Here is a 20,804-nt window from a genome sequence, read left to right on the forward strand (position 1 = left end):
TTGTGAACGTACGTGAGGACGATTATAGAGTGTACTGTAGCTAGCAGCTAGTTAATTCCGATGCATATATAACTGCATATATAGATCGAAATACGTAGTATGCGCGTGATCTCGCTGTGTCGCCTGGATCGGCGCTTTAATTTGGCTAGCTAATTACAAGGTGTTAATTAGTACTCCTACATGCATACACATTCATATACTGTCGGAATGTAATTAATTAATAAATCATGAGTATATAAATATACTCCTATATATATACTAGCTTAGCTATATATACATGTTAAATCCTATAGATACTGTCATGTATCGTGTCCAGTCCAATGACGACCCACGCATGCATCCATGAAGTGACCGCACAATATATAAAACCGTAGGGAGTATATATACACAAGAACTATGGAGGAGGAGACTACAAGGAAGGAGGAGATCATCATTAATTAGTTATTAGCGACCAGAAAAACTTTACAGCAAGCTAGGTATCTGCAGAATTATTATTATTTTTTGACTAAAGTATCTGCAGAATTTGAAGCCAACAACATGTTGTGATCGATCGACTGAGGTCGGGAATTATCTAGCTATCGATCTCTACGGTGCAGAGGCTGGCTGGGTGGGGAAGAATTAATAATACTTCTACGCAGCAATAGAAAGAAAAAGTCCAACCACACTGGCGTTCGGTCGTATTCTAGCCACTTCTAGATGCTTCTCCATACTTCCTCGTCTCCAATTCCGGCCATCTGCTAGCTTGTATCGATCCCAATATACGCGAGCTTACCACCACCTTTGGGTGAGGCGGTGAGCTATTCTCCCCGGCCCATAAATAAACTCGCGCCGCCACCTGCTCCAGTGTAACGGAGAGAGTACTTCTTTGCATAAACCCTTTTTTTTTTTGGAACGTATCTTTTCTAACCATGCATGGATTCAGCTAAACAGAACACAGTAATTAACATCTGCTTGAGTGACCTGCTCAACCATTCATTACAGCCACGGCAATTCACAGATTTGGGCAACACAAAATATTCTACTCCATCATGACTTCTCCTTAATATAGCTTTTAGGTTTCAACTAAAATTAACGTTCTTGGGTCACTTCCTGGAAGAAAAACCAAGAGACGCGCACGATCAAACATGACAAAATTACTACTACCACTACTACATAAATACAGGATGCATAAAGCGCACGCGCACACATGAACCACAATACATGAATGAAGCAGCCGAATTTCGCATGGTACAAAAAAGAAATTCTCGAATCCATGATACAAGGTGAAGGTAAAAGTAAGTTATCCAACTAGACACATTTGGAGTCATAAATTTCTCATCGACATAAATTTGCGGCAGATGAAGCAAAGGGTTTTTGCATGACTCAAATATCATTTGTGAGTGGCATGTATAGGTGTGTTACGGTCTCTCAGATCAACCAACTCAACATTGCAATTTGGCAGCCCAAAGTGCCAAAGAAGTGGCCAGCCAGTCTAAAAATCATCGTCATCTTCCTCAGCCATGTGTTTTGCCAGCTCCTCCTCCTGTTGGAGCCTCTCACGGCGCTTCTCCGCACTTTCCTTTTCCTTGTGAGAGTTCGGGGGGAACCGCATTGCTTTCACAGCTTCATTGTGCATGTTGAGGCAAAATGCAATCCGAGAGTTGAATGCAATCTGTGGTTCATTTGTCGAGTAGACATCGCCAGTTTCTTTCGACACCATCCAGCCGTTGGCATGATCTATGGTGGCATCAATTGCGCCATCCCTTATTGCCTTGGCTACAATGCTCTCCGCATCAGCAACAGGATTATCAGAGTCGAGCCTTAGCTTCTTGGCAATATCAGCAAGGGAGATCCGTGAGTATGAAATGCTAATATTGCGCAGTCCGGTTCGAATAACATTGTGGCGCAATCTCACAATCAAATTGCGAGTCCTGTCAGCACTAAAAGTGCTCGCAAATTTGTCGGCGACAGCCCTAAACAATTCAAGATCACCGATCCTGACAGCCTAGAGACCACAAATAAGTCAGTCTGAGTTTTCCACCTATGCAACACAGTACTTCAGGAAAGTCTAGTTACTTACATTTGTAAGCTCGAAGTAGGGTGTCAGTGCTTCCTTCATTCCCTTCTGCATGAACACAGTCCTCTCTGGAATCTCTCCGAGAAGTAGTCTCACTATAATAGCCCATTTGTTGCACTGAATACGAAAGCCACGAGCTGTAATGGGTGCCTTCCGAGCAGCTTGCAGAAGGCTTTCCTTAGCATCAGTGTACTCCAACTGAATTGTCCTGATTTTACCCAAGTAGAACAGGTATCGACAGAACTGCAATAAAAGGCACTTATTAGCATATGCCCAAGAGTCTGTCCTGTAAATTCAGTTGGCTGAAGGATGATCTCATACTTCAATAATCATAAAGCATTAACTAAAATGAAGGTGTCTTAACAACAACATGTAGAAACAAATTTAAGTGGAGCATGAAACTTCGCATGAGCAACATCCAAAACACAATAAATTCACAAGCTGTAGAGTAATAAATGGTGCGAGCAGATATATACTTGTTGATTGGAGTGGGCTTCAAAACGTGGAGCTTTTGACCTAAGTTTCTCTGCTTGATCATACAAATTATAATGGAGGTAATTGCGAAGAAGCAGGTTGAGCAAAGTTTCCTGCAATCAAGAAAACAGGTATATTTACACAGATTACAAGAATTAGATGACTTAAAGGTTAATAAATCAATGAGGATATAGAAACCAAAACTACCTGGCCAAGTTCATCGCGGTGAAGAGTTGCCATTCTGTGTAAGGCTAGCAGATTCCTGAAAAGAGAGTAAATGCAGGAAAAGTCGATAAACATGGTATTTAGACACTGAATAGTGAGCAACTAAGCATTAAATAAGACCTTGACGTACCCACGGATTTCAGCAAGGCTGTTGGTGAGTTCATGCACATATGAGTAATAGAAGTACAGTCTAGATGCCAGAACATCAACAGTTCTCCTGTTCAAGTTTTTCAGACGAGCAATGCTTGCATTTGCACATGCTTTAGCCTAGAGACAGGTGAGAACTTTAAATTAGAATGTCTCACTGAGAGCAGAAGATAAAATCAGTAGTCTTAGACGTACATCGTCGTATTTCTTCTGGTCAATAAGAAAAATCAGGACAAGCAAATAGCAATATATTTCAATCTCAGGGAGGCCATGCTTGATCGAAATCTGAGTTGCTGGAGCTGCCGTGTCAATGTCCATCTCAGTGTCATCTTCCTAAAAAGCAACAAATAAGGACATCAGACACCGTGCATATGATAACAGTATGTTTTACCTTACTCTCCTTATTATATCATTGTATACACAATGAAACAACAAAGTTAGGCTTCCAGGTCCTGAGCCCTAAATTACAAAACAAGTAGCAAAAACAGAAACTACGCCAACCATAGTGCAACAGCATATTATGTTCTTCATATAACAGAGTCATCACAAATGAAAAAAAAAAAACAAACAAGTACAGTGCAGTATCTCATACTGGTAATCAATTTCTTGGGTATCATAGAGATACTGCTAAATAAGGCTTAACGTTACAGCTCTAGACTTCTAGGAATAGCTTTCTAATATGTTCTAAAAATAGATTTCAGCATAAACATGCAGAAATAACATAACGATAATGAACAACGTTGCAAATATACGATACATGAAAATATGATGTTTTTGAAAGTCGAAGTGCGCAGTGAAGGAGCTCACTTAACCTCTATTTGCAAGTGCTTCCTATCAAGAGATGAAAGAAAATGACCCATGCTATATGTTCAGCGATTTAGGTTGCTAATCATGGAATGACAGACACAGGCGATCCAAAACAGCCATGAGAAAGTCAAACACCACAGTGATAAATCAAATAACAAGCATCTATGAATTACATCAGTAGTACCAATGGAATAATTCCAGTTTTGATAACAACAAAAATAAGACCACACCCACCCAAAATTCCTGTTTACCAGTTAATTTAAAATTTTAACCATATGATTAGCTTATTTAAAGAAAGAATTCCAAAATAACTACAGAGCGGTCGATAATGCAGTGATGATAAATCAAATATCCACAGTTAGCATCACAGGTACCAAGGTTTGGAATTCCAGTTTTGCCATAGAAAACCCAGATCCACACAGAATTACTGATCACTATGTTAAATTAAACCAACTCAATGCAAATATCTCAGTGCTGGAAATTTTGTCAGAGGTACCTACTTACCAACGGGAAACTTTCCAGAATCACACACATCATGCAAGCATGTCTAGTAAGTTTATCCATGCCAACAACTATATCTAAACACTGATAGTCTAGTTGCATCATATGGAATATTAAGTTGCTCTTACGCTGAGTTATACTAGTAACAGAAGAAGAACGCATGAGAAGTAATTCACCTTGGGGACGAGGGAGGTGAGGCGGGTGTAGGCCTCGGAGGAAGGCGGGAGCGCGAAGGCGAGGAAGGCGGAGACGTCGCGGGCGGCGAGGCGGCGGCGGAGGGCGACGGTGAGGCGGACGGCGCGGGAGATCCGGCGCACCTCCTTGGACAGCGAGCCGGCCTCGATCACCGAGGCGATCTCCTTCAGATCTGGGACGAACAGCGCGCAACCACATCAGAAACAAATCTGAGGAATTCCACCCGAGGGTTTCTGGGGGATGGGGGAGGACCGCTTACGGTGGAGGGCGGAGGCCGCCGGCGCCGCGGGAGGCGCCGCCTGCGGCTCGGAGTCGCTCATCTGCACGTCCGTCATCGCGGCGGCGGCGGCGGCGGCGCTGGTTGGTTCGTGACTTCTGCCTCAAGAAGGTCGCTCCCCTTCCCTTCCGAGCTTGGGCTACCTCTCCTCTGCTTTTCGTTGTGTTTCCTGTATTTTCTTTGTTTTATATTTTGCTGGGCTGAGCTGGGCCGTCTGTGTGCGGGCCGTGTTGGTTTTAAACTGGGCTTGTTCATCCTAGACGGCTTAGGATTCAGGCCCATCGCTTCCTCCATACAGCATCGCTCGTTGCCAAAATTTAAAATCTTTTATTTAAAGTTTATTTTTCAGTATTGGCATCTAAATTACTAAGAACGTATAAATAAAAATCTTACCTATAAATATTATTATTTTGCTATTATCCGTACTTGGCTAAACGATAGGGGCCTCAGTTTGCTCTCCTACCTCTTCATGCAAGTGTCATTTTGTCTTATTTCATCAAAATCCAATGGAAAAAAAATGGTCTTATAGCACGGAAATATCTTTATTTATTTTAGTTTTATTTATATAGTAGCACCAAAAGCCAATTCTGTCAAAAAAAAATTTCCGTGAGTAAGTCACTGGAGAACGAATGTTGCTTGCGTTACATCATACACATCCATTGCCCAAGTTCCATTGCCATTGACAAACAGAATCTGAGACCAAACTGCCAAAACACAAAACCACAATATCAACGCAACTGCATTTCTTTTTACCCACTCCGTTTAATATTATAACTCGTTTTAACTTTTTTAAAGTCAATTTTTTAATGTTTGACCATTATTTTTAAAAAAACAGTAACACTTATAACATTATTTGTTTTATGTTGAAAATATTGTTATGTTTTTCTATAAACTTGATTTAGAAAAAAATTGTATGAAATGGAGATACTAGTATATAATATCATGCTTTATTCATGATATTTATCTATTCTACACGCGCACGAATCTCCAATCAAATCCAAACAAACAACAAGGTGCACATACACTGCATAATTGCATCGTGGATTGACATTCTCGGATACACAAAACCACGACATATCAACACATCTGCATTTTCTTATTGCAATCCATGCCACGCGCACGAATCTCAAACCAAATCCGACGACAGGATGTACATGTACTTGCATTGTGCAGGTACATTACAAATTCTTACGCCATGGATGGATGATGAAGCTCGCTGTCGCTTAACTAGATGGGGTCGTCGACGGCGAGCTTGGCCGTGCCACCCCAGTGCTGGATCCTGGCGTGCGCCTCGCTGGCCTCCTTGTTCCAGTTGGTGCGCGCCGTGATCGCCACCAGGATCGCCGTCTGCAGCCCGACGCCGGTGAGCATCCCGCCCCACATCCCCTGCACGCCGCGGCGGAGCGGGAACGCGATGGCGTAGCCGACGGGGATGCCGACGCAGTAGTAGCAGCCCAGGTTGATGTACGCCACCAGCCACTGCCACCCGGCGCCGACGGCCACGCCGGAGAGCACCGGCTGGACGCTGTTGAGGAGGAGCGAGAAGGCGAACACCACGCCCAGGCTCGCCACCGCGCGCACCACCTCCGGGCTGCCCGTGAACGGCGCGCCGTACACGTCGCGGAGCAGCAGCACCGCCGCGAAGAAGGCGACGCCGATGGCGACCGAGGACACGAGCACCACCGCGATCGCGAGCCTCGCCGCCCGCGGCCGCCCCGCGCCCAGCTCGTTCGACACCCTCACGCTGATCGCCGCGTTGAACCCGAAGAACACCATGATCTGCCACCCAAACAGGTTCGTGCTGCAAAATGCAAACAGATCGAGATCGACATCAGCTACGATCCTAGCATAAAACAGTGAAGACGATGAGTGATTACTGATTAGTGTGGGTTTTTGTCCCTAAGGGGATATTCTCTCATTTTGCGCATGCCGTTCAAAAAGTTATCAAAAAATTATTTAAAAATTTGTCCAGATAGATCAATATATGATATATCTTTTCACAAACATGCGAGTTAAAATTCGACTTATACAATTCGAAACAAAAATAATAAATTTGACTGTGAATTACACGTTCACTTTATAGTCAAATTTGTTATTTTTGTTTCTACTTGTATAAATTGAATTTAAATTTGCATATTTGTGAAGTGATATATCACACATACTATTTTTTTCAATTTTTTTATGGCTTTTTTAGTGACACAAAAATAAAGAGATATCCCTCTAAGGGATGATTTGAGTTTTCACTGACCAGATGGAGACGGCGGCGACGGCGACCTGGGCATTGGGGAGGTTACCGACAATGACGATGAGGAACATGTAGAACCAGAACTCGAGGCAGATCATGATGGCGGAGCCGAGGGAGAGGCGGGCGAAGCTGAGGAGGTCGGTGAACGCGAGCCAGTCGAACCCGTTCCAAGCTCCAGGGCAGTAGCCCATGACGATGTAGGCGAGCTGGCCGAGCACGACGAGCCACCACGACACGTTGAGCGCGACGGCGAGGCCGACGAGGCCCATCCGGAGCGGCACGAGGAGAAGCCACGTGAGCGCGACGTGGAACAGCAGCACCGCCGCGGAGACGGCCGCCATGGCCATGACCTTGCTCTGGGCCTGGAGGAACTTCTGGATGGGGAAGTTGAGGGCGTAGGCGAAGAGCTGGGGGATCATGTAGAGGGAGAAGCGGCCGGCGAGGACGGTGATCTCGTCGTCCTGGTGGAAGAAGCGGAGGATCGGGGTGGCGAAGAGGTAGATGGGGAGGAGGATGACGCTCATGGCGGTGAGGATCACCCATGAGCGCTGCAAGTAGATGCCCAGCATGTGATGCTGCTTCGCGCCAAAAGCTTGCCCGCATAGCGTCTCCAGCGCGCTCCCCATCCCGTACTGCACCGCACACATTCATACATACACAACACATTTTTCATTTTTAGGAGTAAGCTGAAATAAACAAATAGATTATTATAATAGATTATAGATTATTACAATCTATAAACCATATTATTATAGTCTGATAATCCATTCGAAAGGTGCTTTTTTAGATTATTTGGTGGCTAACAACTAACAAACAACTAATAATATAGAGAAATATATATCTAACAACTTATTCTATGTCGGCTTATTATAATCCGACTTATAATAATCTGGCTCTTAGAGAACGGGTAACACGTGTTGCGGGAATCTTCAAGTGGAGGTCAGAAATTCAAGCAAGATTTCCCAAAAAAATCGTCTAACATACTTTTGAAATTTTAGTTAAAACTAATTTAAATATGTCCAAAATTAAAGTTATATAGCCTTCCATTCGTTCTTAAGTTGAATTCGATCCTCCTAATCTGGGTAGTAGGCACATGATTTATAAATAAAAAAGACATACTACTAGAAGGGTCAACAGTGATACATAAACATATATAAATCATGTGCGAGTGTGTGCATGTGGTGTTGTGTGTATAGTAGTGTGTGCATACGCGTCCATGTAATAAAAAATGTTGCGCAGGCGATGGAGAAAACAAGGAATTAATAAAAAAGACATGTGCACTTAACTCTCTACTGCAACTATCGCTGTGTTCGTATTATGGGTGAAAACAGTACGGAATTTTTCTGGATTCCGGTCATGTTTTCGGAAACGGAATCGGCCGGTCGGAATTTTTTCGGAATTTCTCGGAATTGGAATCGAAAACGGAATCGAATATGATAATAGCAGTTTCCGTCGGAACCCGAAAACGATCGGAAACATTCCGGAAAAATTGTCGGAATTTCCGAAGTTAAAAAGCCCATAGATTTAATAGTGCATAATTCATCCCTAGCTTCCTAGCCCAACCCAAATCTCGGCGGCATCTACCCTGACCGGCTAACCCTATAGGAGAGAGACCGTCAGACTCAGAACTCAGACGCGACTCGCGAGTTGGAGGCGGAGCGGCGGCTGCGGCGTCCAGATCGCGGCATCGCGGCGCCGGCGCGCCCTCACGCCCACCGCCCGTGGCGCCGGCGCCCCACCGCCCACTGCTGGTCGCCTGGCCGGCTGGCCCCCGCCGTCCTCGCCCCCACCATCTCGCGCCGCCCTTGCTGTTCGTCGTTTCGCCGCCGGCCGCCGCCACCATCTCGCACGGCGCCGGCGCGCCCTCGCGCCCACCGCTGGTCGCCTGGCCGGCTGGCCCCCGCCGCCCTTGCTCTTCGTTGTTTCGCCGCCGGCCTGCTCGGTCCCCGCCATCTCAAGGCTCCGTCCCACCGCGTCTCGTCGTTTCACCGTCGCCACCACCGCCGCCGACGACGGAACAACCACCACACCGACGAGGCGACGACGACACCACCACTGCAGTCTCTTCCTCACCGCCACCAACGCCGACGGCTCCTCGCCTCGCAGCAGCCAGCAGCCCAGCGGCAGCATCTGAGCAACCAGCAGCAGCAGGTGTATATAGTGATTGACTTTGCACTTTTACTAATGCTCTATCATTTTTTTTGAAGGCTAATGGAACGGAACAAGAGACAGAGATAGTAGAAGCGGAATGTTCTAATGAGGATGGCATTGCGCCAATGGATGTTTGAAGAAAATGTTGGTCAATTTAATTTTCAAGTTACATCTAATTTCAAGTTTCCATTTCAAATTAGTGTACTCCTGCTGCACAAGTGGATGAGATATGTTTGAACCATGTACTGATGTGTTTTGTGATTGAACTATGTTTTGTGATGAACTATGTATTTATAGGGTGATGTGTTTTGTGATTGAACTAAGTACTGAAACACTGATGGACTGATGTGCGTTGCTGTTCTGTGATGATTGATGAACTAAGTGTTGATGGACTGATGTTCTGTTGTTGTTCTCAAACCCATTTCCTGGAGTGATAGGCTGATAGCAGTATAGCACCTGAATTGTGTATACCTTATAGGCTTATACCATTCTGTTTTGCTGTATTCTTTTAGAATATTTGTTATGCAAATTATATGAAGTTATAGAAGAATATATTTTTGCTGTTGAGACTAAACAATTAGACTTGATATAATTGTGTTTTATGATGAATTGTTGACTGTTGAGACTTGCGAATTGGACTTGACAAAAGTTTGAAGCTCAGTTTGAGGGGTTTTTGTATTCCGATAAATTTTCGTTACCGTATCCGCGCTGGTTCGTTTTCGCTCCGTTTTCGGTTTCGATACTATTCGTTTCCGTTTTCGTTTCCGATTCCGAGTCCGAAAAAAAAATATGAAAACGAAAACGATAAAGGTCGTTTCCGTCCGTTTCCGTACCGTTTTCACCCCTAAGTTCGTATGTTGAAGTTTGGGATCCAATCTCTCGCGCACTTAAATGGAGTGATTCATTAGCGTGCAATTAATTAAATATATGCTATTTTTTTAAATGGGTTAATATGATTTTTTAAAAATAACTTTCGTATAAAAAATATTTGCAGTGATTGTTAATTTGGATGAAGAAAATAAAAATTAGTCTTAAGAAAACAAGTTTTAACTAATTACAAGGAAGTTAGACTAGATTTAATAAAACTTTGGATCCAAATAACTGACATAAGCGCAAAAATGTACAACTCAATCCTGTGATTAAGATAAAGTTTAGACATAATGAAGAAAAAATTGGGAAGCTAATCAAGCAAAATAAACTACTGTACTTCCAAGGTCTCTCGAAAAGTGTACTGTAGTCAAGTTGATAGTTAAAAAGACAGTAAATTTTTACACAAATTAAAAAAAGGACAGTACTTTTGAGATGGAGATAGTAATACACACGATCGATCGGTGAACGAGGGTAATTATATTATACTCCCCTCCCTTCGCTCTATCTTAAAAAATTAATCAATATTAAATTTGGTACATCTTAGCACTATAAATTTAAATATATATATATGTGTCAAGGTATTAGAATGTATCATATTTAATATTTTTTTTAGACGGAGGTGGTAGTTAAGTAGGAATCGATGAATGGAAGTAACTGGAGTAACTATTAAGGAAGTAGCCAGCCAGCTACTCCCTCCGTTCCATAATATAAGGCATAACCACCCTTAATCCAAAGACCAAGAAACAATTATTATCATCTCCTAGTTTGGATCACTCTAATAAATATAATGCATGCATCCAATAGAATTAGAGATATTGAGGATGGAGAATTTAAAAAAGTAATAGTTTAATGAAGAAGAGGTTCTAATTAACTCTATGCATGCATGCATGTCTTATATTATGTAACATATAAAAAAATAGTTATTTCTTATATTATGAAACGGAGGGAGTTCTAGCTAGTGAGTGACTAACCATGATCCCGAAGGCGAGGCCGGCGATGACCATGTTCTCGGTGGAGACGGCGTCGAGCTCGAGCGTGGTGAGGTGTCCGGCGAACACCTGCGTGACGGCGCCGAGCGAGTACTGCGCCAGCGACGTGAAGATGGCCGGACCGGCCAGGTACCACAGCCGCCGGTTCTCCTCCGCCGCCAGCCGCATCAGCTCCCCCACGCTCCGGATCTCCTCCAGGTCATCCTGCTTCTTCACAGCAACCCCCTTAATCTCCCTCGACTCCGGCGACGACCCGCCGTCACCCAGCAGCAGCGCCTCCCTCAACTCCGGCGACCCGCCGCCTCCATTGTTGCTGTGATCCCATGCAGATCCACTCGTACTGCTCATTCTCTCTCTCTCACGCTGATCTCGATCTCTCTCTGAATCGACCGATGGAGAGGTTTGACGCGACGATCGATATGAGTTGGCTCCTACTATATAGCAACTGGGTCTAGAAGACACTGGTGCAATAACTCTCAAACTTAATACATACAATGGACCATTGCATCTTGCCCGATTCATTTTTCATAATTATTTTTTTAAAATAATGCAAATTAATCTACATTTCTTTTTCATTAGAAGATCGATGTATATGACCACTTCATACACATACTAGTTATATTGCACACGTGTAAGGCAAAGTTATTAGTTATGACTAATATGAATTAATATATTATTTTGGATAGAGATTCATTAGCTAGGAGGATTGCTGAACTGTGACCAATATGGATTTATATTTGTCTTCTCTTTACCCTTTGTTAGCTACGTACTCCACTTTCTTTTGTTATTGGTCATGATGAGCGACAATTTTGTAACGAGTAGCTGTAGCTTTTGTTGAAGCCAATGTCGGATTTTATCCATTAATTATCTAAAAATAACTTAATAAGAAAAAAAGAACATGTTTATCACCTCACGATTTGGTGGTTACCGTGAAAAATATGCGATTATTATGAGGTATACCATAATTTTAAAACCGAGAAGGTTATCGTACATATAACTACGTGATAATTATATGGTTCTATAAACTCTGGTCGCATCACAATAGTGTGATTGTTAATAGTGCGTATCTAGCACACGGTCAATATATAAGTGGGTTGCCACTTGCCAGTTGCCACGGTCGTCGCGATCTCTTATCAATATTGCGTTGATCGATTTAATTTGTGAATAATTCGATCGAGGAGTAATCGTTAATTATATAGTTGCGACTGTCATTGTCAGATATCACGTTTGCTATGTACGTACTGTTCGATTACCAAACGAGAGTATTATATACAACACGTCAAGTACAACTTCACCTACTTGAAATTAAAACCAGCTGGAGCGCTGTTGATGACTGAATTTAAAATCGAATTTTGAAAAGAACAATATCGGCGCAGGCTGATTAATTAATTAGAGAAGTAGCTAGATATAGCAAGGACTGTCAGTATTTATTGTTTAATCACGACAATGGTTCTCGTGTGCCAGCTACTACGACACTACCACAAAAATTTGACGACAAACGACGACGGCGACGTGACCACCTCGGTGGACCGATGCACGCAGCAGCTGGTACGTACATTTGGTGATTTGGAGATCCTCTAATGTTTACAAAACCACCGAGACCGTCTGTAAAAATCAATGGGAGTAGCTTGTTCTTCTAGGGGATTTTTAGATGGTATTTATACGGATAAAAAGTTATTGGTTTTTACTTGGTTTTCCTTAAACTTGTGAGGAGCGTTTTCACTTATAAGATATATGGGAAATCTTCACCTTTAAAGGTTTAGGGCTTGTTCAGATTGATGTCATTTTAAACCATACCATTTTTTTTGGTAGAGTTGCCAAATATATACATCCATTTAGTTTCTTGTCAAACTTTAGTAAATACATCAGAAATCCTATACAATATTACCAAATTGCCAAGCCCTTAATGTCTTTATTTCCATGCATATGTTTCATGTGAGGAAGAGATAACAGTATCACAATTAATCCTAATTTTATTGAAATTAAATCTGATGTTTACCCGGATTATATTAAAAACGAAATGATAATATTAGATTACTATATTTAAAACAAAAGGAGCCAGGAGTCATTAGACAACGTTAACAGTGAAGAGAAGGGACAGACTGGCGGAAGGTTGGATGAGTGATGACTGATGAGTGTCAGCGTCACATCACGTGCTTCATGCAGCATTGACTGTGCGTCCCCAAGCCAAACAGTAGCAGCAGTCGATCATGACTGCGTTCTCACACGATCAACCGACCGACCAACCAACCAACTGCGACATGCAAATGACATTTCTCTTGAAAGTTATTTTAGTACAGCTTGTGGTTAGAAGCATTCCATCATGGTGGTGATATCAATCAAGAGCTATAGCTGCTAGCTGATCATCTATCACTACAGCCGATCTCTCCCAGTTTTTTTTTTTTTCTTTTGGAGTCGGATGGATTTTAATCTCTGCTCTTGTGAGCAAGAAATTAAGCTAAAAGAAATCTCAGCCCATGTACATAAATGGGATGGAATTGAGGCCCATCAATTAGCCCAACCAAGTCAATTAAGCCAGAATGAAGAAGCCCCCAGAGAAGCCTGCGGATCATATGGTACACGGCCCACCACCCGGCGATGTGAGTGGGCCTAACGCTGAAATCAATTGATGGGCTTTCAACTATGGCCCTGTATGTAGGTGACCTCATAGGAATCAGGAAACCGGTATCCTCTTGAGGAGGAGGACTTTCGAACTTAAACCGTTCGCCGTTTGGGTTGAGCACATATCACCTCTGTAGCTCTAGTTGGTAGGATTGTAGTTAGTGCTTCTCAGATTCAATGATGAACTCAACAACAAACTTTTGAATTATGCTATTTTTATGGAGTCTGACGAAAGCGATCATCAGTTTGTGAAGCAATGTGCGCATTAAAATAGACTCACAGATGTTATTATTGTGACAACGCCGCAGCTCCATATCGATATTCTTTTTTTTCTATTGTTAGATTTCATTAGGAAGTATATTTTCCTAGTTCAGTTAAGCTTTTCTTTTGAAAAAAAGTGGTTCAATACTTTCAGCTACTAAGATTATTCTTCTAAACTCTGTCTTCTTACAATAAGTACTCTAGTAAATTGAGATTTTGTGATTGAGACTTGTCTTTAAAAAAGTACTCCAGCGAGCAAACCACAACACATATCTCGCAGAAGAACTCTTAAAAATCCTTTGAGTTCAATGAAGTTCACACCAAAATCTGTAACTCAACAATAAACCTTTGAACTACGATATTTCCATGTAGGCAGTGTACATCAAAATAGGCTCATGGACGCGGTCGTCGTGTTTTAAGTATAGAGATTACCCTGTCTATATGCCTCTTTTCTGCTGTTAGGTTTATTTCCTTAGTTCCCTTAGCCTTTCATTTGGAAAAGGATGGTTCAGTGCTTCCAGTTACTCTGTTTAGCATTGCACTAAGGATTATTATTCTTCTGAACTGTCTTCAATGATCGATTATGACTTGTCTTAAAACAAATAGCAAACCACAATATGCATCTTGCATAAGAACAAGCGTGTGTTTAGATTGGTGTCATTTTAACTATATCATTGTTCGGTAAAGTTGACAAATATATGGTTGCATTTAATTTTACCAAATATTCGTAAAGAAAATTTTGGCGCAACATATTTGTTCCATCCAATCAAAATTTGGTAATTCTATAAATTTATAATAAAAAATTTAGCATTGCTAAATTTTGGAGGTTTATTTTGGTAGTAATCTGAATAGGCCCAAAGTTAGTGATGAAATTAATAACTAAGATAGAGACAAAATCTGGATCTCTCTATTATGTTAATCACAAGGTCTCCATGTACAAGTATATAAATCTACAATACATACAAGTGTGTGTGTATATACTAGTATAATGCAAGTATCCGCTATACATATGTACTACGCCAAAACGAATCAAGGTATCAAAAGAAGGTGAGGTAGTAGGTACACACACGCACGTCAGTCGTGATCCTCACGCCGTCGCCGGCGGCGTGCCGTGCACTGCACGCCCTTCTCACTAATCTTCTAGCTTAAGCCTAATTAACCACGAACGAGCCAACCAGATGCGAGCTCGCGCCAGCTCAGCCGACGACGACGTCGTCGACGGCGACGGCGGCGGCGACCACCGTGCGCCGGCACAGGGGGCACGACGCGTGCCTGAGCAGCCAGCTGTCGATGCAGTGGAGGTGGAACGTGTGGCCGCACTCCGGCAGCCTCCGCGCCCGCTCGCCGTCCTCCAAGTCCTGGAGGCACACGGAGCAGCCGGCGCGGTCGTCGCCGCCGGCGGCGGCGGCGAACGTGGTGACCGGGAGCGCGGCGATGGCGTCCGCCGGCATGCCCGTGGCGGCGGCGGCGACGCCGGGGATGCCGGTGTCGAACATCTCCGCCAGCGTCGGCGCGCTCTCCCTGAAGGGCGCGTCGGCGGCGTTCATCTGGCTGTCCACCGCGTTCTGCACCGCCGGATCCACCTTCTCCCGCACCAGCCGCCCCGTCAGGAGGCTCCAGATCACGTCAAGCTGAACACACAAACACAACCAAACTTAATTAGCTCCCAAATTTGGTAGAGCAAGCAAGCAAAAAGCTTAATTAGCTTGCAAATTGGTACTATCAATTAGTAGAACAAGGAAAGCTTAATCATATCTTTTTTTAGTACAGCAAATAAACTTAATTGGATTGCTAATTGGTACGATAAGTTGGATTAGTAATAAGAATGAATGCAAATTCATCGTCTCAGCTGCGAGATGGAACTGTAATTGCAGTAGGGGATGCAGATTTTGGCAGGAGATTAGTAAACGTACGACGTAGAGAACGCTCCAGATCCCGGAGTCGTGGGAGCACCACATGGCGACGGAGGAGTCGACGACCTCCATGGCGACCACCGCGCCGGAGATGGCCCCGATCCCGGTGCCCCGCACCATGCCGCTCTCCGTCGCCAGCCCGATCAGCCCGCCGGTGATCGCCCCCAGGATCGTGCCCACTGTCAACCAATCGATCAATTACACAAGTTAATTACTTCCATGAAACAGATCGAGCTCGAATTAATCGAGGCAAACAAAAAGAAGCAAGAAACCACCACCACCTACCTGTGGCGAAGACGAAGGTGACGATGCCGCGAGCTACGGCGCCGGCGACGCGAGCCGGCAGGCGGGACATGCTGCTGCTGCTGCTGCTGCCGGCGTCGTCGCGGCCGCCGGCGACCACCGGAGGGGAGTAGGACGACAAGCTGGCGTGCACTGCTACGGCCTCCATGGATATTGTTAGTTTGTGCTGGATTTGGATAAGGGGAAATATCACTGATCGATCGATCGAGCTTGCTCTAGCAGAGTGCAGAGAAGAGGAGGATCTAGCTAGGTAGCTTTGTGGATGTTGGGTACGTCTCTAAAAAAAAATCTTGTTAGCATATAAATATGCTTGCTCGGTGAATGGTGATTAGTAGTACACGGCACATATGAATTAATGAATCAAGCGCGTGTATAATTCACAAGGATTAGCCGAGGGAAAGGGTACATATGAGATGATATGATATGAAGCATATGCACTTGGCTTGCCAGCTCAGCCATGCACCGCTTGCCTGACAGGCTGCCACGCAAGCTTAAAGCCTTAAACACTGATCTTACTACTTTTCTTAAAAATGTTAAGAATTTTTTTAATGAAAAAACCGTAAGGGCACTTCTTTTTCCTTGCATATTAGTATCACAGACTGACAGACAGTCTCCCCAATATTCTAAACAGTACGGTTTCTACAAAAGTTCTCTGCATAAATTTGTTAGAATGGTTTTTTTAAAAAAATAAATAACTTTCAACTTCGTAACAGTTAATTCATTCGTTTACACTCTCAAATATACTATCATAAAATCAGATAATCTATCATCTCTTCAGCATTTAGGGCCCCCTTGATTTGTAGGAAAAATATAGGATTTTTGGAGGATTTCAATCCTATGGAAAAAAAAATCCTATGAAGGCCTTTGAAACAAAGGATTGAATCCTATCGAATCCTTTAAATTTCGTATGGAATGGGTAATCCTATGCACATTTTGTTGGAAAGTTAGCAAGAGGTCTAACCTCTTGAAACATTTCCTCTGAGTCTATCTCTCTTATCTGATTCCTGCGTTTTTCCTGTGGTCCAATCAAAACGGCCATTCCTGTGTTTTTTCTGTGTTTTGCAATCCTCTATTTTACAATTGTATTCCTATTAGAATCCTGTATTTTTCTTATTTCTCTGTTTTTTTTTCATTCCTACGATTCAAATGGGCTCTTAACCCGTAAGCCAAAAGGCACTTTGAAGGACCTACTTTCTCCAAATAAACGAATCTAATACGGGATGTGTTCTTGTCCAGGTACTTAATATATCACGCAATGTACTACGTTTGCTTAACGGAGAGGAAGTACAAACACAGTCCCTCTATCGGGGTGGCGCACCAGGTGGTTGGAGGAACGAGTCCATCCACAGCCACCGGCACCCCCGTGAGCTTAAAGCCATAAGGTCAGACGTGCCGCTGCAGAAACGGGTGACCACGCGGGAGCGTTGATGGCAACGCGCGGCCAGAGTGGTTGGGGCTAGCTACGTACGCCTCCAGCATTTCTCCTCTCCTTTCTCTCTTCCTTAATTCTTTCCTTGCCTCGCTCTCTCTCTTAACGGCTAAGCTTCTTCTACATCCCTCTTCTTCCTGTGTCTCTGTCTGATGCTCTCAGCTACACACAAGCACAAGTGCAGAAATAGAGAGAGAGAGAGCAGCTCATGACATGAGGGCTCCAAACTATTTCTTCAAACTTCTAACTTTTCCATTACATCAAAACTTTCCTACACACACAAACTTCCAACTTTTTCATCACATCGTTCCAATTTCAACCAAACTTTCAATTTTAGCGTAAACTAAACACACCCGAGGCAAGTGAAAGCGAAGTCAGAAACTTCTCCTATGCTGCCTGTCGGGAATCTGTAATTTGTTTTGTTATTATACTATGTTTAATACTTTAAATGTTTGATCCGTATATTCGATGCGACAACCAAACATAGAATTTTTCCCCAGCTAAACAAGACCAAACACAAGCGCAGAAATGGAGAGAGAGCACCTCATGACATGAGGCGAGTGAAAGCGAATTCAGAAACTTCTCCTATGATGCCCGGGCGACGGGTGCAGCGGGACGTGTAGGGAGGAGTCAATTTCTGCTAGCTGCAGCGAGCAATTGTTTCAACGGAACATTGATTAGGCGATTACCACCAACAGGGGAGGTGTGCCACAGGTTTTTCTACGGCGATTGCGAGCTGCGTCTCGATCGCAATTTGTCTGACCTTTTCTTTCTTCAGCATGAGCAACATATGCAGGTGAAGGATTCACGGTGAAGGCATCTCTACTCTAATATATGGTGTCATGTTCCACGCAAGACCGGAATGGGCAAATGGTTTTCGGGTGGTTGGGTGAATGACACCATGACAGAGACGTGTGCAAGGGAGAAACACAATGGTATGGAACTGTGGATGCCTTGTATCGGCAAAAACAGAAGTTGGCTTCAACAGGATTGACAATTTGCCGCCGGGCGCCGGTTAATGCTAACCGCGTGATAATCCCACCAAATTTAAACAATTTTAAACAGTTTTGAATTTCTTGATTATTTCTTTTTCCGGTTTTTCATAGCTTGTGACAGTCACCGTGGTTATTGCGCTTACCGTCGGGATACCGTAAGCTAGCTCGGCTGTAAGGAAGAGTTGTTTAATCTTTCAAGAAGGAAAGGAAGGGGGGAGCTTACATAGCTTTTGCTACAGACAGGATGGAATTTTCCCAACCTTTTTTCTCAGAAAGAACATAAATTTTCCGATTTTATATGAATAACATATTGTTCTATATCTTCAGTAAAGCTGAGCTAAAATCTTGACATGAGAGTCGCACATTTTCTCTTGCCATCAAATTTACACCATTGGACAACGATTGCAACAGATAAACAACACTGGCAGAAAATAATACTGCCAACTATGTTTCTCTTTTGATGTGAGGCCGTCTATCGACGGCTGACTCAATTCACCGATTGTTTCTCCAACCGCTGCCGTAATCTAAGTTATTCTCTCCTCCCAATCTTAGCTATAGCAAGGTGTCAAACTAGATAAATACTCAGTTTAACATATATCAAGTTGATATGCAAATTATCAAGTTGTCACAAGGTTTATCTAGTTTGGTACCTTGCTATAGCTGGGATTAGGAGGAAAATTTTTGTGCATTGGTTGGTGAGGGAGACGTTTTATAAAATGTAACGAGGAGATCCGGGACGCACATTTTAGATCCAATGGTTCACAATATAGTCCTCAGAAAGAGTCAACACTCAATACCATGTGGAATCAGTCAATAGGCTACATGAGTTGAATTCAGAAAACATGGAGCCTATAAACTGTGCATATAATTTGCAACCATTCACAAATGAAAATAATTTACTTCATTTCTAAACATTAGAACATTACTTAATGTTATAAATTTTGAGAATTACACAGTACAACGCAGACACTTAACTCACGCACACTCACTCCTATGAGCATTTTCGAAGACTCGACCGACCAATCTATCCTGGAGATTGACGAAGTCACCACAGGATCCATCCTGGAGATTGAAGTCACCACATGCGCCTCGCTGTCAACGGGTACGTCGCTTACCACTGAAAGCATAAAGCTGTTAAATCCTGAAAAAATCGCTTCCATGGGAAGTCAAACCCAGAACCTAAGATGCTACTAAGGCTCGTGTAACCACTAGGCCACATGCCATTTCGCCCTAATGTTGTAAATTTAGTCCAAATGCCCGTACCATGCTAGTCCTTCCGGTGACACTTAATTTACTAAAAATGTGTTCCACACCCAATACTTTATCTCGATTTAATCTAGTGCTACCTCCGTCCCAAAATAAGTGCAGTTTTAACCGTTCGTCTTATTTAAAATTTTTTTATGATTACTATTTTTATTGTTATTAGATGATAAAATATGAATAGTACTTTATGTGTGACCAATTTTTTTAAAATTTTTCATAAATTTTCAAATAAGACGGACGGTCAAACGTTGGACACGGATTTCGACGACTGAACTTATTTTGGGACGGAGGTAGTACAATGCAGCGTGCTATATGAACTTTTGTGATGAGTATTTATATGCTGCTCTAGATAAAGAACCCCTAAAAACATAACAGTGCTCCGTACAAAATGGTTAACGGCCTCCTACTAATATGGAGATCCTATTATAAAGGTTTCAGCATGGGTAGGCCTGGTAGGCTGGTACAAGCCTGGGTAGCCGTGGTACAAAGGCATGTACGTTTATCCTGTTTGTCTGCTAATGCCAGGCATCTACTGCTACCTTGTAGTACAACCATCGTTTATCCTGTTTGTCTGCTATTATGCCAAAATATTTTTAGCTTTTCCTATTTGTTCTAAAATATATTTATTTTTAGAATAATCATTATATCAAAGTTTGTGAAAGTAGGAAATAATTGTATTTGGAATAGATAAATTGATTAATAATTGCATTAGGATTTAATAAAGTAGAGTCGTTGTAGTTTTTTTAGTTTTGTATTGGTATGTGTGGGACGGGAAAAAATAAACTTATTTTGGGATGAGATAGTATTATGCCAGGCTTCTGCTGCTAGCTTGGTACATAAAAGCATTTATAGGTTGTTTAAAAAAAGGTCAGCCACAAGAGGAAATTAAAACCCCTTAAAGTATTTTAATTAAGAAGAAGCACTCGAAACGGGGGCAAGAGAAAAGTCACAAATCCCCCCCCCCCCCCCCCCCCCCCGCCCCAACAACACACAGAGGGAGCAATCCTTTATGAATCGGACCTTAACGCGTGCTTTAAGACCACAGTCCATAGGTTGATTCTTAACCCATGTTTTTTTTTTG

General features: G+C 42.9%; 3 protein-coding genes across 3 annotated transcripts; all 3 read right to left on the reverse strand.

Annotated features, from left to right (window-relative positions):
• Positions 1–1,149: 1,149 nt before the first annotated feature.
• Positions 1,150–4,829, reverse strand: LOC127782856 (probable 26S proteasome non-ATPase regulatory subunit 3). Its single transcript, XM_052310130.1, has 8 exons — positions 4,665–4,829; positions 4,387–4,577; positions 3,098–3,235; positions 2,886–3,022; positions 2,738–2,792; positions 2,533–2,643; positions 2,060–2,299; positions 1,150–1,984 (listed from the first exon to the last, which is right to left on the reverse strand). The coding sequence occupies exons 1-8, from the start codon at positions 4,738–4,740 to the stop codon at positions 1,472–1,474; spliced, it is 1,461 nt and encodes a 486-aa protein (XP_052166090.1). The 5' UTR covers positions 4,741–4,829; the 3' UTR covers positions 1,150–1,471.
• A 928-nt stretch (positions 4,830–5,757) lies between these two features.
• Positions 5,758–11,380, reverse strand: LOC127781281 (protein DETOXIFICATION 33-like). The gene is made up of 3 exons (XM_052308219.1): positions 10,920–11,380; positions 6,931–7,559; positions 5,758–6,483 (listed from the first exon to the last, which is right to left on the reverse strand). Exons 1-3 carry the CDS (start codon positions 11,283–11,285, stop codon positions 5,910–5,912), a joined length of 1,569 nt encoding a protein of 522 aa, XP_052164179.1. The 5' UTR covers positions 11,286–11,380; the 3' UTR covers positions 5,758–5,909.
• Positions 11,381–14,705: 3,325 nt separating this feature from the next.
• On the reverse strand, positions 14,706–16,397 carry LOC127781487 (NEP1-interacting protein-like 1). Its single transcript, XM_052308449.1, has 3 exons — positions 16,019–16,397; positions 15,734–15,912; positions 14,706–15,451 (listed from the first exon to the last, which is right to left on the reverse strand). The coding sequence occupies exons 1-3, from the start codon at positions 16,182–16,184 to the stop codon at positions 15,017–15,019; spliced, it is 780 nt and encodes a 259-aa protein (XP_052164409.1). The 5' UTR covers positions 16,185–16,397; the 3' UTR covers positions 14,706–15,016.
• Positions 16,398–20,804: the final 4,407 nt, after the last annotated feature.

The sequence above is a fragment of the Oryza glaberrima genome, chromosome 8 (assembly GCF_000147395.1).
Source record: "Oryza glaberrima chromosome 8, OglaRS2, whole genome shotgun sequence".
Classification (NCBI taxonomy): Eukaryota; Viridiplantae; Streptophyta; class Magnoliopsida; order Poales; family Poaceae; genus Oryza; species Oryza glaberrima.

Coding starts and splice junctions, on each gene's coding strand:
- LOC127782856 (XM_052310130.1), bottom strand. CDS start 4,740: ATGACGGACGTGCAGATGAGCGACTCCGAGCCGCAGGCGGCGCCTCCC. Junction 4,578..4,664: donor GGCGGCCTCCGCCCTCCACC/GTAAGCGGTCCT, acceptor TGTTCGTCCCAG/ATCTGAAGGAGATCGCCTCG. Junction 2,644..2,737: donor ACCGCGATGAACTTGGCCAG/GTAGTTTTGGTT, acceptor TCTTGATTGCAG/GAAACTTTGCTCAACCTGCT.
- LOC127781281 (XM_052308219.1), bottom strand. CDS start 11,285: ATGAGCAGTACGAGTGGATCTGCATGGGATCACAGCAACAATGGAGGC. Junction 7,560..10,919: donor GCCTCGCCTTCGGGATCATG/GTTAGTCACTCA, acceptor TGTGCGGTGCAG/TACGGGATGGGGAGCGCGCT. Junction 6,484..6,930: donor GTCGCCGCCGTCTCCATCTG/GTCAGTGAAAAC, acceptor TGCATTTTGCAG/CACGAACCTGTTTGGGTGGC.
- LOC127781487 (XM_052308449.1), bottom strand. CDS start 16,184: ATGGAGGCCGTAGCAGTGCACGCCAGCTTGTCGTCCTACTCCCCTCCG. Junction 15,913..16,018: donor CACCTTCGTCTTCGCCACAG/GTAGGTGGTGGT, acceptor ATTGGTTGACAG/TGGGCACGATCCTGGGGGCG. Junction 15,452..15,733: donor TCTGGAGCGTTCTCTACGTC/GTACGTTTACTA, acceptor TTGTGTGTTCAG/CTTGACGTGATCTGGAGCCT.